Genomic DNA, 22,054 nt, shown 5'->3' with positions numbered 1-22,054 from the left:
TCTTATTATTTGTTTGATCTTTGTTGTATCGGCCCTTATCTCAGCTGCGTATGTCAGTACGGGTCTAACACATGTCTTATAAATGCGGACTTTGCTTTCGGTGCTCATATATTTATTCCGCCAGATTATATCCCTCAGGAAACCAGATATTCTCGCTGCTTTCGTTGCCTGCTCACAGATGCCTGTCGCTAGATATTTCCACACCTAAGTATCTACAATCCATTACCTGTTCGATTATATGGTCGTCCACTACTAATTTACATCTAATTGGGTTCCTGGATATTACCATCGATTGGGTTTTCTCTTTGGATAGTGTCAGGTTATACTTTTCGGCGGTTATTTTGAATTTTTGTAGTAGGCGTCGTAAATCATCTTCGTTTTCTGCTATTAAGATTGAATCATCTGCGTAGCAAAGTATTCTCATGGTTCGGTTACCCATTTTGTATCCCTGATTCATTATGTTAACACTACCTATAACTTCATCCATTATTAAATTAAATAGGCATGGACTGAGGCTGTCCCCTTGTCTGATGCCTGCATTGATTTTGATTTCTTCCGTGAGCCCGTGCGTGGTTTTAATTCGTGTTTTGTTGGATCTATTGAGCTCTTTGATTATGTTTCTATACCTCTGACCTATGTTTTTCTTTTCAAGGATAGTGAGCACGTCCTTTAATCGTACTCTGTCGAATGCTTGTTTCAGATCTACAAAGCATGTGAACATGGGCTTGTCGAATTCTATTGATTTCTCAACTAATTGTCGCATTATGAAAATAGCGTCTATTGTGGATCTGTTTGGTCGAAAACCCTGTTGTTCTTCCGATACACCGGCTTTCTTATATATTTTTTGGGATGGAATTTTTGTCAATAGTTTTGATGTAGAATTGAGTAGTGTAATTGAATAGTGTAAATAAACCTCATTTTCGTTTTCAGCACCCTCGAAAATATAAATTATAAATAAAATTAGCCATTCACCCCTCCGTGGTCAGTATCTCGAAAACTAAGCGCTTTTTGAGGGTGTCCCGCTCGTGTATTGGTAGATACAGCTAACATGTGAAAAAAGTGATATTGTACCGATGTGTGCTTTTGGCCTGGGGTGAGTACCACCCCTTCTCGGGGGTGAAAAAAGATATGTTCAAAATAAGTCCGGAAATGGATAACTTAAACTATTCTTTTAAGCTATAGAGTTTTTTTACTAAGTCAATACTTTTCGAGTTATTTGCGAGTGAATATGTTAATTTTCAACAAAAAACTATGTTTTTAGACGGTTTTTCGTAAATAAAACTATAATTAAGTATTTTATATCGAAAAAATATCCTTAGCAAAATATATATGTAGCTTATAAAAAGTGAAAAAAAAAATGGTGTATGTATGAAGTCTGTAGACCCAGTAAGTATAAGCAGAGTTGTAGCTAATGAAAAGTAGGTTCTTATTCATAGGTCAAAGTCCAAATCGAATATTTCAACGTGAAATAACCACAAAATGAAGCACTCTTCGGGGAAAACTGATCATACTTTTTAAAGTATTTTAAAAAGCTATACTTTTTTTAGTTTCTAGCGTCAAAACTAAGCAAGTTACGCTCGAAATTAAATTATTAATAATTATTAGCATCCCAAATGATATTAATTTATACTGATTTACTTACATACTTATGTATTGTTTATACACTAAGCATCAAAATTAACGCATCATCTTAAAAATGGGACATTTTTCATGTCTCGTATTTCCTAAACCTGTTGTCCGATTTAAGTGATTTTTTAGTATATTATAGCTTTGTTCTTCAAGAATATTGATGTAATCATATTATTGCTAAACAGGTAAGTGTCATTGTATACCGGGTGTAACCATGATAGTGTGTTTTTTCCTCAAAGTTTGGAACACCCTGTGGAATATTCTAGCTTATATAAAATATTGAAATTAAAACTAAACTGTAGCCTTAGGCTTTCTTAACATTTTGCTTTTTAATTCATTTGCTAATGCTGGATAATAAAAAAGTTACTACTAGCATGTTAACAACTACCCATGTTATTCATCAATACAGGGTGTTTCTAAATAAGTGCGACAACCTTTAACGGGTAATTCTGCATGAAAAAATAATGACCGTTTGCTTATAAACATATTATGTCCACAAATGCTTCGTTTCTGAGATACGGGATGTTGAATTTTTTTCTTACAAACTGACGATTTATTGATTGCTCTAAAACTGGTTGAAATATGCAAATCAAATTTGGTAAGTTTTTGAGAGGTAGTTACACCATTGGCGTACATACGGGTATAAACATTTAAATACATCCCGTATGCACGCCAATGGTGAATATAAAATTCTTAGTTGTATGTCAAAAAATGCGCAATAGCTACCTCTTAAAACCTACCAAATTTCATTTGCATATCTTAACCGGTTTTAGAGTAATAAATAAATCGTCAGTTTGTAAATTGAATATCCCGTATACTGGAAACGAAGCATTTGTGGACATATGTTTATAAAGCAAATGGTCATTATTTTTTCATGCAGAATTACCCGTTAAAGGTTGTCGCACTTATTTAGAAGCACCCTGTATTGATGAATAACATGGGTAGTTGTTAACATGCTAGTAGTAACTTCTTTATTATCCAGCATTAGCAAATGAATTAAAAAGCAAAATGTTAAGAAGGCCTAAGGCTACAGTTTAGTTTTAATTTCAATATTTTATATAAGCTAGAATATTCCACAGGGAGTCAAACGGGAGTCAATTTTGACCTCAATGTACCTATGTTTTTCTTTAATAAATTCAGAAACATTTTCAATTTTTAACTAAAAAAATTTAAAACAAAAATATTTTGACTTTAATATCATTCCAGATACCCTCATATTTTGTATTAAAAAAATTCTCTATATTTCCCGAATAAAAAATATTTTTTGAATTTGTGGTCAAGGACGACCTCCCTTGGCCTTCCATGTTCCAATTGAATATTAAGTAAATACCGTGGATTATGTGGAATTCCGAGTAATTTTGCGAGTAATAGGTGGTATAAATGCATTTGACCTGTACAGATATGTATAGATATTTATGAAGACTACGAAAAAGGAAAGTCTTTTCCAAAGAGGCTCTTTCTTCAAGATTTGACCCTTGAACTAGTTACACTCTTTTTACAATCCTGACCGCGTCAATGTTTTCACAAATACATTTAAAATGCCATAGATATGGTAATAAAAAAATTTCAGAATATTCTGAAGATGCAGAGTGCAGAGCCAACTGAACTTCCCAGAATACATGGCCGATTTAATATTTGCAGTCCAACAGAAAAATTCACATCAAAACGTGATAAATGCAAACATTTTGTCTGCAAGGAACATTCCAATATTTAACAAAAAAATGTTTGTTATACCTGTGACGACGTAAATTAGTGTATATTTTCAAATTTCTTTAGTTTTAAGGTCAAAATGATGTTTCCTGTTTTTGTTCAATTGTAATTAAAAGTGTGTTTTACTATTGATATACCTGATACCAACATTCAAATTATGAATACATTATTTTATATAAAACAACTACATTTTTTTGCCAAATTTCATTTTTGACAAGGGGTCATTCTTGACCCCCGTTTGTCATCCGTGTAAGAAAAAAAAATTGGTCATCGGGAGGTTAAGAAACCCATTCCGTCGTATGTATAGTCTGCCTTGCTTTTATAATAGAGCCTGTTGCCTGAATCTAGGTCCACATACCCTTTATTTCTTCTTTCAACTTTTTGATAGTCCCATTATTTCCCAGTTAATGTTCCCCCAGCCCTAGTTCTTGCCTTGGAACGGATGATGTGTGTTGCTATTTGGAGTTGTTTGTTGTTCAATGTTTGTTATCAATTGCTGATAACGAGGATGATCTACAAAGGCAGCTCCACACTTTCAATATCACAGCAAACAAACTTAATATAAGAATATCAGTAGAAAAAACTAAATGTATAGTGATAAGTAAAGAGCCGCGTAGATGCAAATTAGAAATAGACGGCAAAATTGTAGAACAAGTAATGAAATTTAATTACTTGGGAGTAGAAATCCCTAGTGACAGAAATATAAGAACATAGACCACAACACAAGCAACAAAAGCAGCAAGAGTAAGTGGTTGCCTCCGAGAAACCATATGGAGAAACAAATAACTGACCACGAAAAGCAAAATAAACGTATACAAGACAACAGTAAGACCTATCCTAACATATGCAGCGGAGACAAGGACCGATACAAGAAAGACGAAACAATAAATCAACAATATCGAAATAAAAGTAGTAAGATCAATAGCGGGCATATCATTGAAAGACAGACCCAGATGGGCCCTATTTCACTTCTTACCGTGCACTTGCAAATATATGTGGTGGAACAGTTCATCAAGCATCGAGTGACGCTGAATTATTAATAGCTTTAACAGCTATTGGTGAATCCAAGAAAGACGTTGAATCTTGTGTTATTGGTGATGACTAGTGATGTTGAAAAGGTAACTATTCGTTACAATGTACTCGTTACTTACGAATACCGAAAGTAACGATTACTATACAGAGAGGCAAATCGTTATTTTGATTACTCTGATTACTTCGTTACTTCGTACCAATCGTATCAGAGTGAGTAACGACTATTGTATCTACTTTGATTACTCTGATTACTTCGTACCAATCGTATCAGAGCGAGTAAAGACTAATGTATCTACTTTGATTACTCTGATTACTTCGTTACTTCATACCAATCGTATTAGAGCGAATAACGACTATTGTATCTACTTTGATTACTTTGGTTACTCTGACTACTTCGTACCAATCGTATCAGAGCGAGTAACGACTATTGTATCTACTTTGATTACTCTGATTACTTCGTTACTTTATACCAATCGTATTAGAGCGAGTAACGACCATTGTATCTACTTTGATTACTTTGATTACTTTGATTACTCTGATTACTTAGTCACTTCATACCAATCGTATTAGAGCGAGTAACGACTATTGTATCAACTTTGATTACTTTGATTACTCTGATTACTTCGTACCAATCGTATCAGAGCGAGTAACGACTATTGTATCTACTTTGATTACTCTGATTACTTCGTACTTCGTGAAGCTCGTTATTATATAGGAAAATACCTATACAAAATACCTACCTACTGAGAACTAGGTTAGAAGAAGATTCTCGATATGATTACGGGTAGGTACTCAAATACAAAAGTAATCATAGTAATCAAATCATTTTTATCTCTTAAACAGATTGGTGAAGGTCGTTGTTATATCGGAATACCTATACAGACCTACCTACTGAGAAATACGATTCTCGATATGATTACCGGTACTCAAATACAAAAGTAATCATAGTAATAAAATCATTTTTATCCCTTAAACAGATCGGTGAAGGTCGTTGTTATATCGGAATACCTATACAAAATACCTACCTACTGAGAAATACGATTCTCGATATGATTACCGGTACTCAAATACAAAGTAATCATAGTAATCAAAGTAACGAATACTGTAAATGATTGCTTTATACAAAATACCTACCTACTGAGAAATACGATTTTCGATATGATTACCGGTACTCAAATACATAAGTAACAAAAGTAATCAAAGTAACGAATACTGTAAATTATTACTTTATACAAAAGTACCTAACGATTTGTAACGAATACTCGAAAGTAACTATAATCAACATCACTAGTGATGACACAGATCTACTAGTTTTGTTGACTGTCCACGCACCATCAGAAAAGAAATTAAAACTCAAATTACTTAAAACTCATTGCACTAATGCACTATAATCACTATTATCATGTAAGAAATATTTTGGGTATTTAAAATTAATTTGGTTGAGTTTAGTGTTGGAAAGATATTCATGCGGCATTGTTCATAGAAAGTTCAGAGTGGGTTTCTCCATACCAGAGGTTTATATGGCTTAAGCCTATGGAAGCCCCTTTTCCCTTAAAAAGTAGTGCCCCTTGAGAAGGTGGTGAAGTTGACGTTCCTTCAAGGACTTTATTACTAACATATCACCGGCCACTGAAATAGCAAATTTTATTTACAAAAAAAATAGTTTCCTCAGTAATAATATCTAAGTATAATTTGCTAAAAAAATAAAAAAATACTATGGAAAACCACCACTTTTACATCCTCCGTAACTCCGGAATCCTTGTTTTAAGAAAAATTATGCATAAGAGCTTTCTTGTTTTAAATGTGACGTAGACAAGCTAAATCGCATAGTTTTCGAAATATCTGCGAAAAACGCAAAACAACTATTAATTTACCGACTTCTCCCCCCGCTCTCCCCAATCCGACGCTCGAAATAGTGTAACTTTTTACTGAACTGTATGTGGACCATATATGTAGAACAATTTGCTGTTGAAGATAACTTTTATTTTGGATGTCAGGGTTTGAGTCTAATTATAGGTACCTACCATACTATACTAAATTTACAATCAAGATGCAGTGGAAATAAACAAGCCAAGACACGTTAAATGCTGCTAGGAGCACTCCCGAATTATAATTTACAATGTATGTATAAACTTTGGAAATCATAATTTGGGATTTACAATGTACAGGGTGTTTGGTAAAGAATGGGCCACAGCTTAACCTTAGATTTCTGAGGTTAAAATAGGTCGATTTAAGCTAACTTACCTTAGTAAAAAAGTTGATAATAATATAAATACAGGGTGTCAAAGTTAAACTTTTATTTTATTTATTTTTGAATATTTTCTGACAGGCATGGGATAACAACACGAAATTTGGTAAGTGATGCTGGTATTGTACAATCTACTAAATTATGTTAAACAAACGTTTCTGTCTACTACCAGAGGCGTACGACGGGAGAACGTGAATGGTTGACCCTTCCCAAATTCTACGCTACTGGCGGAATTGCTATTATAGTGCAATTTTTTGATTCTCCAATACTTTCTATGTTAAAAACATAGTCTTCATTTGTAACGATAAAGCCATTTGTTTTCGAGATATTTGAAGCTAAAAACGAAGGAGCATAATAAATTAATCAAAATAAGTGTGCCTTTTCATTTTTAACTTCAAATATATCGAAAACCAATGACTTTATCGTTACGAATAAAGAGTATATTATTTGAATAGAAAGTATTGCAACCATTCAATTTCCCCTGTCCTACGCCTCTGGTATTAACCACAAACGATTATTTAACATAATTTAGTAAAGTGGAGAGTACCTACACTTTCTGCCAAGTACCATAAGGATATGTCAAATAGTTTTATAATAGTACCGGGCACACATAGTTCTTAAAGTTTTAAATAAAGAATAAATTATTTAAAAAAAAAAGAATACTTTAAAATAATTTGACATATCCGTGTGATACTTGGCAGAAAGTGTAGGCACTGTACACCCTACTAAATTATGTTAAATAATCGTTTCTGGCTACTACCAGAGGAGTACGACAGGGGAAAGTGAATGGTTGACCCTTCCCAAATTCTACGCCACTGATGAAACTGCTATTTTAGCATAATTTTTAATATCTCCAATACTTTCTATGCAAATAATATACCCTTCATTTGTAACGATAAAGTCATTAGTTTTTGAGATATTTGAAGTTTTTTTTTTTTGAAAAATGGCTTTGGCAGAGCCAATTACCCAGACTTGTTTGTGATTGATTGCAGATTCATATTATGTCATATTTTCGTCATAAATTTCTTATTTCATAATATAAGTACATACAATAATATTATTTTTAGATACATAGGTACATTGTGTTGCTTTTTTATTTTGTTGTTTTTTATTATTTTACTGTGTTTTTTTTAATATATATTTTTACATAGTTTGTGCTAAACACTTTTTATATATATTTTTTTATTTTTCTCTTCTTTTTTATTTTTGTTTCATTTTATTATTTTTATTTTTTTGTTATTATTATTTGACTATGTGTTTTTTATATATTATATTTTTTTTCTTTTTAATTTTTTCAAACCACATTAACAAATTATGGCTATTATATTTGAAGTTAAAAATGAAAATGCACACTTATTTTGATTAATGTATTATGCTCCTTCGTTTTTAGCTTCAAATATCTGGAAAACTAATGGCTTTATCGTTACGAATGAAGAGTATGTTTTTTACATAGAAAAAATTAGTGCAATCAACAAATTGCACTAAAATAACAATTCCGCCAGTGGCGTAGAATTTGGGAAGGGTCAACAATTCATGTTCCCCCGTCGTACGCCTCTGGTAGTAGCCAGAAACGTTTGTTTGACATAATTTAGTAGATTGTACAATACCAGCACCACTTACCAAATTTCGTGTTTTTGTCCCATGCCTGTCAGGATATATTCAAAAATAAATAAAATAAAAGTTTAACTTTGACACCCTGTATTTCGGTTATTATCAACTTTTGTACTAAGGTCAGTTAGCTTAAATCGACCTATTTTAAGCTCAGGAATGTAAGGTGAAGCTATGGCCCATCCTTTACCAAACACCCTGTATATACATTGTAAATTATGATTCGGGAGTGCTCCTAGTAGCATTTAACGTGTCTTGGTTTGTTTATTTCTACTGCATTTACTACTTGATTGTAAATTTAGTATACATAGCCAGTTTTTGTACATAAAAAAGTAAATATGTAAAAATCTACTTACTTTGTTTATGTCCATAATCGGAATGAGCTTCTGCCTTTTTCGCCGAATCCGTATCATTCGGTTCCATTCGAGCATCAGCATCAGCGGCCATCATTTCTTCTTTTCTTTTTCCATCATTTAATTTTTTCCTAATTGTTGCTAAACTATCGGTCGGATTACCCCTTTTAGTTCTAGAATAAAGTATAAAAATGAGTATTTGTTTATTCAAATTTTAGAATCAAAATTAGGCATAAGTATCCATTTTCTAAATTGTTTTCAATGAGATTTAAAAAATACATACAACTCTTAATTGGGTATTAACTAACACCGTGCTAATATTTATAATCTCTTCCTATTGATCTATGTGTTAGTAGTCCAGCATACTTATATTAGGCCTATACTTCGATAGCTTATGTAATTTTTTATGCATAAGAGTATAGTATAAATCGTTTTTGACTTCTAGGTTTCGATTTCGCTGCACGTAATTAACAGGTCTTTGGCCCACACTTAAAAACCATATTACTTCCCTCATGAGAATTTTTTTTTTCAGTTGTTCATGTCGAGTCGGACTATTTTTCCATTTCGGAAAATTTTCGGGAGGGGGCGTTTCGTAAATATACAGGGTGTTTTATTGGGAAAGTAACATACGTTAACTGTAGAAAGAGGACACTTAGGCGGTCTCAAAAATACCATACTTAATGGGTCTTACTTCATTAATAACAAAGATACTGGGTGTTTTATCTATTTTGCCATTTTCTTATTTGGTTCATAACTTTTTAACCACACTGTATATTTATTTTACATTTGGTACGCCAATATTATTTAAGCTGTATAAGCAATTAATTTATTTAAAATTGTAAAAAATCCAGGTCCGGATTAAAATATATTGGAAAAATATTCCGACCCAAAAACAACACCCTGTACATTAAATTTTTTTAAAATAGATTTTGCATTTGAAAAGAGGATGAAAAACTAAATTTAGAGGTATACTTTGAATTTTCGGCAAAATGGTTTTTCTGGTCAAATTTTGAATTTAAATTATGAAATTATGTAATTGCAAAAACTCGAAGTAGAAAAAAATTGAAATACGACTTACAACTTTCTAACCATAGTTTATTTTTATTTTATATTTATCACTGAATATTCTTCAAGGTGTCCAATCATTTAATTTATTTAGAATTATAAAAAAATCCAGGGCCGGATTAAAAAATATTGGAAAAATGTTCCGATCCAAAAAAACACACTGTGCATTAAAATATTCTAAAATGGTTTCTGCATTTGAAAAGAGGATGAAAAACTAAATTTAGTGGTATACTTTGAATTTTCGGCAAAATGATTTTTCGGGCAAAATTTTGAATTTGAATTCTGAAATTATGTGAATTGCGATAGCTCGAAGTAAAAAAATTAAACTGTGACTTAATTTTAAATAATACCAATATTGAATGTAAATTGTTAACCTTTTGTAATTTTTTTTATTATGGCGACAAATAATTCATAACAACTATTCACCTTTAATAAATAAATAAATAATACAGAGTCCACAAAACATACATAACTTTAATCAACGAACTATCTTAAACATTAAAAAAACATAAAAAGATTGCTGAAAAATAACTTTTGGATATCTAAAATCCAAAGTTTATAACGAGGAAATAAATAGTAGGGAAGAACTTCTTGAACGGATTCGAGACGCCTTCCAATAAATGAAGAATAACCCTGACGATATTTGGTTAGGTCAGTCAGGGTCAGACAAATAACAAAAAGAGCAAGACTTTGTCTTCGACAAGGTGGTGGCCATTTTGAACAATTCTATAGTTTTGATAAGTTATTTTTTTGTAAAAATTTTTGTTTTTTTTTAATTTGTAAGATAGGTCGTTGTTAAAGTTAGGTATGTATTTTTTTTGGACTCTTTTATTATTTATTCATTAATTAAAGGTGAATATTTGTTATGAATTATTTGTCGCCATAATAAAAAAAAAACACTAAAATGGTAACATTTAACCAATTTAGATTAAATAATGGTATTAATTAAAATTAAGTCACAGTTTAATTTTTTACTTCGAGCTCTCGCAATTCACATAATTTCAGAATTCAAATTCAAAATTTCAACAATCATTTTGCCGAACATTCAAAGTATACCACTAAATTTAGTTTTTCGTCCGTTTTTAAAGTGCAAAATCCATGGAACTTTTTCCAATATTTTTTAATCCGGCCCTGGACTTTTTATAATTGTCAATAAATTAATTGATTGGGCACCTTAAATAATATTCTGTATTAAATATAAAATAAATATACAGTGTGGTTAACAAGTTTTAAGTCTTATTTCAATTTTTTTCTACTCCAAGCTCTCGCAATTCGCATAATTTCAGAATTCAAATTCAAAATTTTACCAGAAAAATCATTTTGCCGAAAATTCAAAGTATACCATTAAATTTAGGTTTTCATCCTAGTTTCAAATACAAAATCCATTTTAAAAAAATTTAATGTACAGGGTGTTGTTTTTGGGTCGGAAAATTTTTCTGTAAAATTTTTCTGAAAAATTTTTTAATCTGGACCTGGATTTTTTACAATTTTAAATAAAATAGTTGATTGTACACCTTAAATAATATTTCCGTGCCAAATATAAAATAAATATACAGTGTGGTTAAAAAGTTATGAACCAAATAAGAAAATGGCAAAATAGATAAAACACCCAGTATCTTTGTTATTAATGAAGTAAGACCCATTAAGTATGATATTTTTGAGACCGCTCAAGTGTCCTCTTTCTACAGTTAACGCATGTTACTTTACCAATGAAACACCCTGTAGAGGTTTCTAAAGTTTGGTGCATGCGACCCCGAAAAATACGAGATCAGAACCGAGCCCCGGTGCACCTGGTGCCCAAAAACGGTCCAAACTCCAGAGATAACATGCCTTAGCAGTGACCTTGGACACGAGGTTGTCCGAGGGTAAGTTATTATGTTGCATTCGTATTCAGCGACCCAAAAAACGGCTAGTAATCTATTTGCATGCATTCAGTGACGTTCCTTAGCAGTGACCGTGGGCACCAGGTGCTCCGGGTGTCAGTTCTGATGGCGTATTCGTGTTTAGCAATTCCAAAAATTCCCGTGTAGTCCTCTTTTATCAATTTAGCACCGAAACCACTCGAAAAATGACGTGACTCTAGACACCAGGTGCTCCGTGTGTCGATCTGATGGCATATTCGTTTTCAGCACCCCAAAAACTCCCTCAGGTAATCTGTTTGCATCAATTTAATGCCGAAATCCCTATAAACTCCACAAAAAGACGTGCCCTAGTAGTGACACTGGGCACAAGGTGCTCCGGGAGTCGTTTCTGATAACGCATTAGTGTTCACCGACTCCAAAAACCTCCAAGTAATCTGTTTTCATAATTTTAGTGCTGATAACTTTCGAACTTCCAGATGACGTGCCTTAACAGTGACCCTGGACACCAGGTGATCCGCGGGTTTGTTCTGACGAGATAGTCGTGTTTATATTAAAATATTATGCTTATTATTATGCTTATTTTGACATGCTTATGCATTTTTGGATGCATTTGATGCACTTTAAAATGCAATTATGCATTTCCATCTATTTTTCTATTGTAGACTTTTTTCATGACAACATCCTGAACACAACACAAAAAGTTGCAAGGTCTCTAGGTGCTTACGTATTTTTTATGGAAAATAAGCCACAATTTTACTAAAAAATGAATTTATTAACGTTTCGAAGCCCAAATCGGGTTTCGTTGTCAAAATACAAAATACTATTAAAATAAAACAAACATGTTGTTGCTAAGTAAAAAAATTCTTCTAATAATTTATTTATTCTGACTCATTTATATTGGCAATTCAGACGTATATTATACATTTTAAAGTAGAAGACTTTAAAATGATATCGCCAATATTTATGAGTTGCGTTCCTGGGACGCAAGATAGTTCATTCGATTACATGAAATCAATCCTAACTCAAGAATATCCGTCGCAAAAAAAATCATAGCATGTGATCTGTCTTTAAAAAGACAACCAAATGCAACGATGACAGTAAAATTCTCGCGTTAGAGATTCCATAGTAAATCACGAGGGAAAACCAGGAAAAAACCTCGTGATACTATCCCGACATCGTAAGTATTTGGTCTTACATTTAATATACCTTCAAAAAACTAATACCAAATTCTGACTTTAATATGTTTAAATTATAAATAATATTAATATTACATAGATATACAATAAGTAATACTAAAATATAAAATTTATAACTCGATATGTTATTGACTTACTAATCGTGGTATTTTCTTTCTATTGACTTCCTCTTTCAGTATGGGTAACCACATCCTACTGCATTCTACCGAGGAATTTGCGACACAATTGGTTTCATTTAGCATAATTAGAGCCGCTTCTTTGATTTTTCTCTTTTTACTATCTGATTCTTTCAGGACTATACTTGAATCTCTCCACTGAACTCTATGTTCATTATCCCATGCGTGTTGACATATCTGAGATCTATCAAATTCTCTGTTTTTAATATAAGACTGATGTTCACTTATTCTAACGTTTAATGGTCTTGATGTTTCACCTAAATAAAATTGTTCGCATTCACAAGGTATTCTATAAATGCAATTCTTTGTTATTTCTTGTTCATTGTTAGGTTTAGTTTTAGATAGAATAGATCTCAATGTGTTTGTTGTTTTGAATGTTGTTGAAATGTTGAATTTATTTCCTATCGTTTTAAGTTTCTCGGATAGTCCTTTTATATATGGTATTGTTATTTTCCTCGTATTATTTCTTGTGAATGTTGTAGGATCCCGTTCTAAGTTGTTCTGTTCCATTCGATCTAATCTTGTCAATTCCTTATTTATAAACGATAAAGGATAATCATTTTTTAATAAAACAGATGTTAACAATTGTTTTTCTTCTAAAAATGAATTTTCGTTAGAACAAGTAATTTTGGCTCTATCATATAAGGATTTAATGATTCCCTTTTTAACGTTGATGTTGTGATTTGATTTGTAAGTGAGATATCTGTTGAAACAGATGTTAACAATTGTTTTTCTTCTAAAAATGAATTTTCGTTAGAACAAGTAATTTTGGCTCTATCATATAAGGATTTAATGATTCCCTTTTTAACGTTGATGTTGTGATTTGATTTGTAAGTGAGATATCTGTTGGTGTGTGTTGGTTTTCTATACACTTGAGTCTCATATCCAGTATCCTTTTTTTTTAAGACTAAAACATCGAGGAAAGGCAAAGTGTTATTGTATTCCTTTTCTATTATAAATTTTATTGTCTCTTCTTGATCGTTTATAATATTCAGGAATGTATCCAACAATTCTGATCTATGAGGCCATATTGAAAACACATCATCTACATATCTCCATCATACTGTGAGTTTTAAATTTTGTTTAGAAATGATATTAGGTTCGAAATCCTCCATAAATATATTAGCCAATAATGGAGATAAAGGAGAGTCCATTGCTAGACCAAAATTTTGTTTATAGAATTCATTATTTAGTTGAAAATAGGTATTATTAGTACATAATGTCAATAACTCCATTATAGCTGATACATTTAGTTTTGTCCTAGTTGTCAATGTATTATCATTTTCTAACTTCGTTTTAATTATGTTTAAAGTTTTATCTAATGGCACATTTGTAAATAAACTGTTTATGTCAAAACTTACTAAAACATTATTTGGATTAAATTCAATATTTGTTAATTTGTTTAAAAAATGTTGTGTATTTTTTATAAATGTGTCATTATTATTTGCAAATGGTTTTATAATATTTAATAAAAATTTTGAGAGCTCACTACAAGGAGAATTGATGGTACTACAAATGGGTCTAAGTGGAATATTCGCTTTATGAATTTTCGGTACTCCATAAAAATGTGGTGTCTTACTGTAATGAGGTGTCATTAATTTTCTTTGATAGTACGTTAGATCATTTTTAAATTTGAATAAAGTTTTATAAATTTTGTTTTCCAGTGTCTTCGTTGGATCCTTCGTTAATTTGGTATAAGGTCCATTTGTAATTAGATCTGTAATTTTGTCCTCATATTGTATTTTATCCATTATTACAGTTGCATTTCCTTTATCTGCTGGTAGGATTGTTATTGGTTTTCCCTCGTGATTTACTATGGAATCTCTAACGCGAGAATTTTACTGTCATCGTTGCATTTGGTTGTCTTTTTAAAGACAGATCACACGCTACGATTTTTTTTGCGACGGATATTCTTGAGTTGGGATTGATTTCATGTAATCGAATGAACTATCTTTTAGTAAAGTCGTCCCAGGAACGCAACTCATAAATATTGGCGATATCATTTTAAAGTCTTCTACTTTAAAATGTATAATATACGTCTGAATTGCCAATATAAATGAGTCAGATTAAATAAATTATTAGAAGAATTTTTTTACTTAGCAACAACATGTTTGTTTTATTTTAATAGTATTTTGTATTTTGACAAAGAAACCCGATTTGGGCTTCGAAACGTTAATAAATTCATTTTTTAGTAAAATTGTGGCTTATTTCCCATAAAAAATACGTAATTATAAAAATGCCACAAGGAAATAGCTTCAGAACAACGTCTCTAGGTGCTGTATTTAAAAATCGATTTATTCCGGTGTTTTTAGTGCTAAATGCCTTGGTCTCTGTTTACGGTGACCATATGTACTCATTTAAGTAGGACAGTACTTATTTTTAAATATTGTCCTAATGTACTTTAAAACCTTTCTAAGGACACTCGAATGTACTTATTTTTTCTAAAAAATGAATATTTTTATCTTTTACTACTTTTAAACAAATTTCTTTGTATACTGTCCCAGGTATTGCAGCTTTTGTGTCTTGATGGTTTCCAATATTTCCATTTTTTTGTTGACTCTTCTCATGACTTCGTTGTTTGTTACAGGCTCGGTCCATTCTATCTTCAGGTACCTTCACCCACAGTTCAAATGCTTCCAACTTTTTAGTAGTCGACGCGTTAATTGACCATGCTTCTATCCCGTAAAGCAGAGTCGAGAAAATATAACACCTTGCCAGCCTAACTCTCAAGTCTTAATTATTTCAGTTCTGTTGCACAAACTTCCTTTCTCATTTTATTGAAGTTGGTTCTTGCCTTCTCTATTCGAACTTTGATTTCTTTGGAGTAATCGTTTGTGTGATTAATTATTGTGCCAAGAGAGTTGTAGTTTTCAACTTGTTCTAAAGTTTTACCTTTAATTGTCAGGCTTTTATCAATATTTTGGGTTTTTGATCTCCTCATAAATTTAGTTTTCTTGATGTTTACTGATAATCCATATTGTTCTCCATACTCAACTATCTTGTTCACTAGCTTTTGGAGGTCTTGGAGGTTGTCCGCTATTATGATAGTGTCGTCCGCATGCCTAATGCTGTTACTTGGTGTTCCATTTAGGTACCTTTATTCCTGCTGTTTCTCCCTCACGAACTTTTTTCATAATTTCTTCAGAGTATGCATTTAATAGTAGTAGTGACAATACACACCCCTGTCGCACTCCTCTTTTAATTTCGAACTCTTCTGATGTGTGATCGTTAATGCTTATGTGTGCCTGCTGTTTATAATATAGATTTGTTATAATTCAAAGGTCATTGTATTGTAATTGTTTTGCTTTGAGGACGTCCATTAGCTCTTTGTGGCGGACTTTATCGAAAGCCTTGTTGTAATCTATGAAACAGACGTACATATCCTGGTTCACATTCAAGCATCTCTGGATTAGTAGTGTAAATCCAAAGTGGGTTTCTTCAATATCAAGATCAAGTTTTTGGTAAATGCGTTATGAATGATCCTTAAAAACATTTTAAGTGTGTGAGACATCAGGCTTATGGTGCGGTGGTCGTACACAAAACTTCACTGCACAAGTGAAACATTTTTACACAAAATGTGTAACCTACCTAGAAAACTGGAGTACAAATTTTCATGAATCTAAACTATTCAAAAGCATAGATCTAAATAAAGCGGGCTCCACACTCTCGGCGAAGTTACTTCGCCAAAGTTGACCGAAGTCCGAAGTACCCTCTCTACACACTCGTTCTACTTCGCGAGGAAGTGCGATACCGACAAAGAGCGGTGCGATACCGACAAAGATCCCTTTGACCAGACCGACAGAGAATGGAAGTAGAACGAAGTGAGGCAAAGTTACACAAGGTGGCCGTCTACACTCTCGTACTTGTTGAACCTCGATCGACTTCTGCTCGCATTAGAAGTGAAATAACATGGAACGATGTTTGTTATTCTCTCGAAGCTTTTAAATTGTATATCAAGGCAACCATGTTAAACGAAGATCAACTCTTTGACGAACTGGGAATTTTGAAAGACGTGGCTACAAGTGAAAAAATTGCTGAGTGGAACAGAGAAGAAAAAAATAGTCAGGATCGATGGCTTAAAGTTTTTAAGTGTGTAGATCAATTCAAACTGAAAAACTTACAAATACTATGCGAATTTATTTTTTGTCTTCCGGGTACTAGTGCGGCTATCGAGCAATTAAATTCTGTAATAAATAATTATTATTGGACGTCGGAAAAGTCACAAATGTCCATTTCCTCTCTCAAGGCAGCGATGCTGGTATACGCAAATTTTGATGAGACTTGTATGAAATGTTTCATTTACTTCAGTCAAAGCCGGACCTTCTTAAATTAATTTTAAGTTGAGAAAAATATGAATGATGCAAAAAACCGGAAGAAGATGAGGCTATTCCAGGTCCCTCATCTAAAAACTCTTAATTACAGGCTTGTGACTTTTTCAAAGTTAATGTAATGTGTTATGTTTAGTTTAATTGATATAATTTTTTATGTTTAGCTACATAGTTTATTTATTTTTAATACCAAAAAGTTATTTTTTCTACAACCACTATTCAAAGTGCACTTTTCTGCACGGTTTTATGTTAGCAAACTTGATATTTTCTCACAGTATAAGATATTTGACATTAGTGTGCAGAAAAGTGACGTTTCTGTGCCGCAAAGTGACGTTTCTGTGCCGCAAAGTTCTTTTCTGCACAGTTGACTACCTCATTCTGAGTAACGTTATATTCCGTTTACATCCGTGGACTACCACATTCTGAGTAACGTTATATTCTGTTTACATCCGTGGTTAAATTTTAGACAAATATATAACCTATAAGACAATTATTATATTTAACTATAGCATAGAAACTAAATTATGGATGTTACAACTGTTTTATTTTACAATTTTATTCTTATTAAACATTTTATAATTATCAAATAACCAATAAGGATTTAGCAACCTGTGCAAGAGACGTCGAATGAAGTAGGTTTTGTGTAAATCCGTGACTGCATAAAATATAATGTCAATAATGTGTAATAATTGTTTAAATTTAAACAAATTAAGGCAGTGCATTAATTTTTTAACTGATTTCTGTGCAATTTATTTAGGTATAAGGAATTTAAATTGATTAGTAGGTATTAATTAAATACAGTTTAAAATTTATCACATAGGTACCTATTATAATTAATCGTCGTTTGGAAATTGTGATTTTTATTTTTAGGAAAAACTGTGCTTGTAGAAAAAGTATAGTGTGAAACACGTGCAGAAAGGTAATTTCTCACTCGTTTGAATTGCGGCACTCGCTTGCGCTCGTACCGCAACTTTTCAAACTCGTGAGAAATTAGTACCTTTCTGCACTTGTTGCACAATATACTATTGTCCAATAACAAGATACATTTTGTGTTTTTAATACATTTTTGTTTTTTGTACTTTTTTTTCTTTAAAAAGATATGGTCACCGTATAAGTTATCTCTAACTTTAAATTTGTATTTTACCGACTTTAGATTCTCAATTATTGACTTCACGATAAAATGTTTTTCTCGGCACATTTAATTAAAACTATTTTTAGAGGTAAAAGAGATAAAATATGAAGTTGTAGAAGAATTTACAAGAACACTTACCTAAAATACCTTATTCTTGGATTATAATAATCTGGATTAAAGATGTCTCTTATTTCGTCGTCTTCAATATTGCTAAATGGACGCAACTCTTTGGATATATCTAAATTATATGTGCGATTAATTTGGTAAACGTCGTCATTCTCTGTTCTTGTTTTTTCGGCTTTGTGTTGGCACAGCAATCCTCGATGCTGAAGTATAAATAGCAGCGTAAAGGGTAAAAACCTTTTCACAATTTCCATTTTGACTGCGATTTTAATTTGGGAAGTCTTGTATCGTAAAGGCGAACGGATTCGACATTTTCGTCTTTGGACTGCTACTATCTGAAACAAAAAGCATATGGTGGTTTGAAACAGAACATTTGTAAGACGCGCCTGCTCATGTCAAAGTGATTTATGTGCTGCAATGATTTCTTTTAAAAGGGTGTAATACCGTTACTACCGTTTAAAAATAGTGCAGTATAAATCTTTTTGGTTATATTAAATTTTATATATAGAACTACAGTAGCAATGCAACTAGCAGTAAATTTTGAGTTACTAGGAATAAATTTTGAGAAACTAATTTGTTGAGTTTAAATTTTACAACAATAAAACATTGAGAACTTTTGTTTTCAGCATTTCCACAAAATGTATTACAATTTATCATCACTACAGCTGTTTCGACAGAGTGCCTTTCTCAAGTGATGTATTTTTACTATGCGTCTACACTTGATAGTTTTCAACCAAATAAGTTGAGGAGAGGAGAGGTCTTTGTCTCAAGTTGGTGATTCAGAATTATACAGCGTGTCTGCGTAACTTGGAACCATATGGGAAACTTTTTGAATATCAATTTTACGAAAAAAAGTTATTCTTTATAAAGTGCTCTGCATAGTCCAAAACCTAAGAAACAATCATCAGATATCAAATTTTATCAACGGTATACGAGGTATGTAAAAAAATATGAATTTCGTTCAAGAGTAAAGTGCCTTTATATTTCAATATAAAGGCACTTATCGAAAATTGAAGAAAAGTTGTTAAAAATTATGTTATAATCTGCATTTGCACTCTTCTAATTGAAAAAAAAAATTTTGAAAACTTTCCTTATATCACGGACATCCAACATCATTTTTATTTATGGTAGCTCCGTTATTATTAATTTTACGAAAAAAAGTTATTCTTTATAAAAAGTTTTGCATAGTCTAATAACCGAGATAAAATTATAAGATATTAAATTTTGTCAATTTTATACGAGGTATGTCAAAAAATATGAATTTCGCTGAAGAGTAAAGTACCTTTATTTTTCACAATATTAAAATTTGTTATTATAAAAAGTTGTTCAGAATTAAAAATTATGTTTCAATATGCAATGGCATCCTTCTATTTGAAATATAGTGAACTATAAAGGTATTTTACTTTTGAGCGAAATTCATATTTTTGACAAACCTCGTATAGAATTGAAAAAACTTGATATCTTATGATTGCATCTTAGTTTTTTGACTATGTAGACATTTTTATAAAGAATAACTTTTGTTCGCAAAATTAATAATAACGGAGTTATCTTAAATAAAAATGATGCTGGGTATCCGTAATTTGAGGAAAATTTTCAAAAGTTTTTTTTTTCAATTTGAAGAGTGTAAATGCATATTATAACATATAACTATTTTAATTACAAACAACTTTTCTTTATAACAATTTTCGGTATTCTGAAATATAAATGCACTTTGCTCTTGAGCGAAATTCATATTTTTGGACATACCTCGTATATTATTGATAAAATTTGATACCTGATGATTGCATCTTAGGTTTTAGACTATGCAGAGCACTTTATGAAGAATAACTTTTTTCGTAAAATTGATATTAAAAAAGTTTCCCATATGGTTGGTTCCAAGTTACGCAGACATACTGTATCTGTATTTTTCAATTTAATTAGTTCCAGAGATTCTGATAAAGATAGCTTAAGCAAGGTCTTTATTTTGAATAAGGAGAATTATTGAAATAACATTATCATTATCACTCCGTAGTCCTATCAAATTTACAAATAGTGCAGTCACTGAAGGTGAATATGAGCTATTACCTCCGATTTCGTTGAACCTCCATCGATTTGCACGAAATTTGGTGAGTGGTTAGAGGATATCTCAAGGAACAAAGGTGACATGGTGCCAACTTGCGCTTTTACCCTGGGGGTGGATGCCACCCCTCCTCGGGGGTGAAAATTATTTTATAAAAAATAACCCCACAATTCGATAGAGCGACAAATTATAAGCAAAATTTGTTATATAAAGTTATTAAAATAAATCAAAACTTTTTGAGTTATTAAAGACCAAAGATTTTAATTTTTCGTGAGAAAAATGCATGTTTTTAACCGATTTTTCATAAATAACTCAAAAACTATAAGTTTTTACAAAAAAGTTATTATTGTCAAAATTGAGGCTAATAAAAAATCAAATAAATTCCTTACTAGAAAAACCTTTCAGTGTTAACTGAAAGTGAGTTATAGGTAATTGAATGTATATTTCTTTCGTCGAGTACCCAAATCTAAGTATTCAAACTTAAATACCGGGACAATGATGCATTTTATAACATAAACTTATTAAACATTAGTCAAAGCTCATTGAAATATCTATTAAATATGTGCTCGAACAAGTTGATAGCATTAAAGTTTATGCACCAAAAATGTTTCAAAATGTATCTTTTAAAAATTTTTCTAGAAAATGTTATTGTTTTTTTTTGTAAATAACTCCGTTAAATTTTAAAGTAGCAAGTTCATCTAATAACTGGTTAAAATTTTATTCCAAGAGCTATTAAAAAACGTCAAAATAGTCATTTATACCTCTTACTTTTTTAAAAATAAAAGGTTAAATGGCCCCGGTTACATGGTTCTCGCAGCAAAATTGAAATTTTAAACGTTTCTATCTCAGTTATTTTTTACTCTACGAAAATAGTAAAATGGGTAAAGTATTTGTTACGGAAAAAACTAAAATTTAGTTATTTATTATTTTTTACGTATATTGAGTATTTTTGGAGTTATTATCAAAACAAAATGAAAAGTACGATAATTCTAAAAATTCTGATTTTTTTAAATTATACCTTTTTTTCAAAGATATGCATTCTAAACCGGTCAAATTTGTTGAAATAATTAACTATGATACCATAAAGAAATTCTTGTGAGGATTACTACAAATTTTAATTTTTGCGGAAATGGCGTATGTTTAGTTTTTAACTTTTTCCTAAAAAAATCGAAAGGGTTCTCTTATTTTCATCATAACTTGCTTAATTTTGATGCTATTAACTTCTACTGAATCTCATTTGATAGGTATTCCGAAGTACTTTGACAAGTGCTTAACAAGTATATTCTATAAAATGCATCGTTTTCCCGTTATGTAAGCTTGAATACTTAGATTTGAGTACTCGTCGAAAAAAATATACATTCAATTACCCATAACTCACTTTAAAATAACATTAGTTTAGTTCTTTAAGTAGGGAGTGTATTAAATTTTTTATTATCTTTAATTTTGGTAATAATAGCTTTTTTACAAAAGCTTATAGTTTTTGAGTAATACGTGAAAAACAGCTTTAAAACATGCATTTTTTTAAGAAAAAAT

The 22,054-nt window shown here is 31.4% G+C and overlaps 1 protein-coding gene across 2 annotated transcripts in view; it reads right to left on the bottom strand.

Moving 5' to 3' along the window:
- The window catches only part of LOC114330435 (leukocyte tyrosine kinase receptor), a 366,482-nt gene that overhangs the window by 238,878 nt on the left and 105,550 nt on the right, over positions 1–22,054 (bottom strand). For both annotated transcript variants that reach the window (XM_050652706.1, XM_050652707.1), the window contains exons 2-3: positions 18,478–18,797; positions 8,584–8,753 (exon numbers count right to left, since the gene is read on the bottom strand). In XM_050652706.1, coding sequence (XP_050508663.1) covers positions 8,584–8,753; positions 18,478–18,716 — 409 coding nt within the window. In that variant the 5' untranslated portion in view covers positions 18,717–18,797. The remainder of the gene's footprint in view (positions 1–8,583; positions 8,754–18,477; positions 18,798–22,054) is intronic.

Source organism: Diabrotica virgifera, chromosome 6, assembly GCF_917563875.1.
Source record: "Diabrotica virgifera virgifera chromosome 6, PGI_DIABVI_V3a".
NCBI classification, from domain to species: Eukaryota; Metazoa; Arthropoda; class Insecta; order Coleoptera; family Chrysomelidae; genus Diabrotica; species Diabrotica virgifera.
Note: the sequence above shows the minus strand (reverse complement) of the source record. Positions and strands in the feature narration are given on the sequence as shown.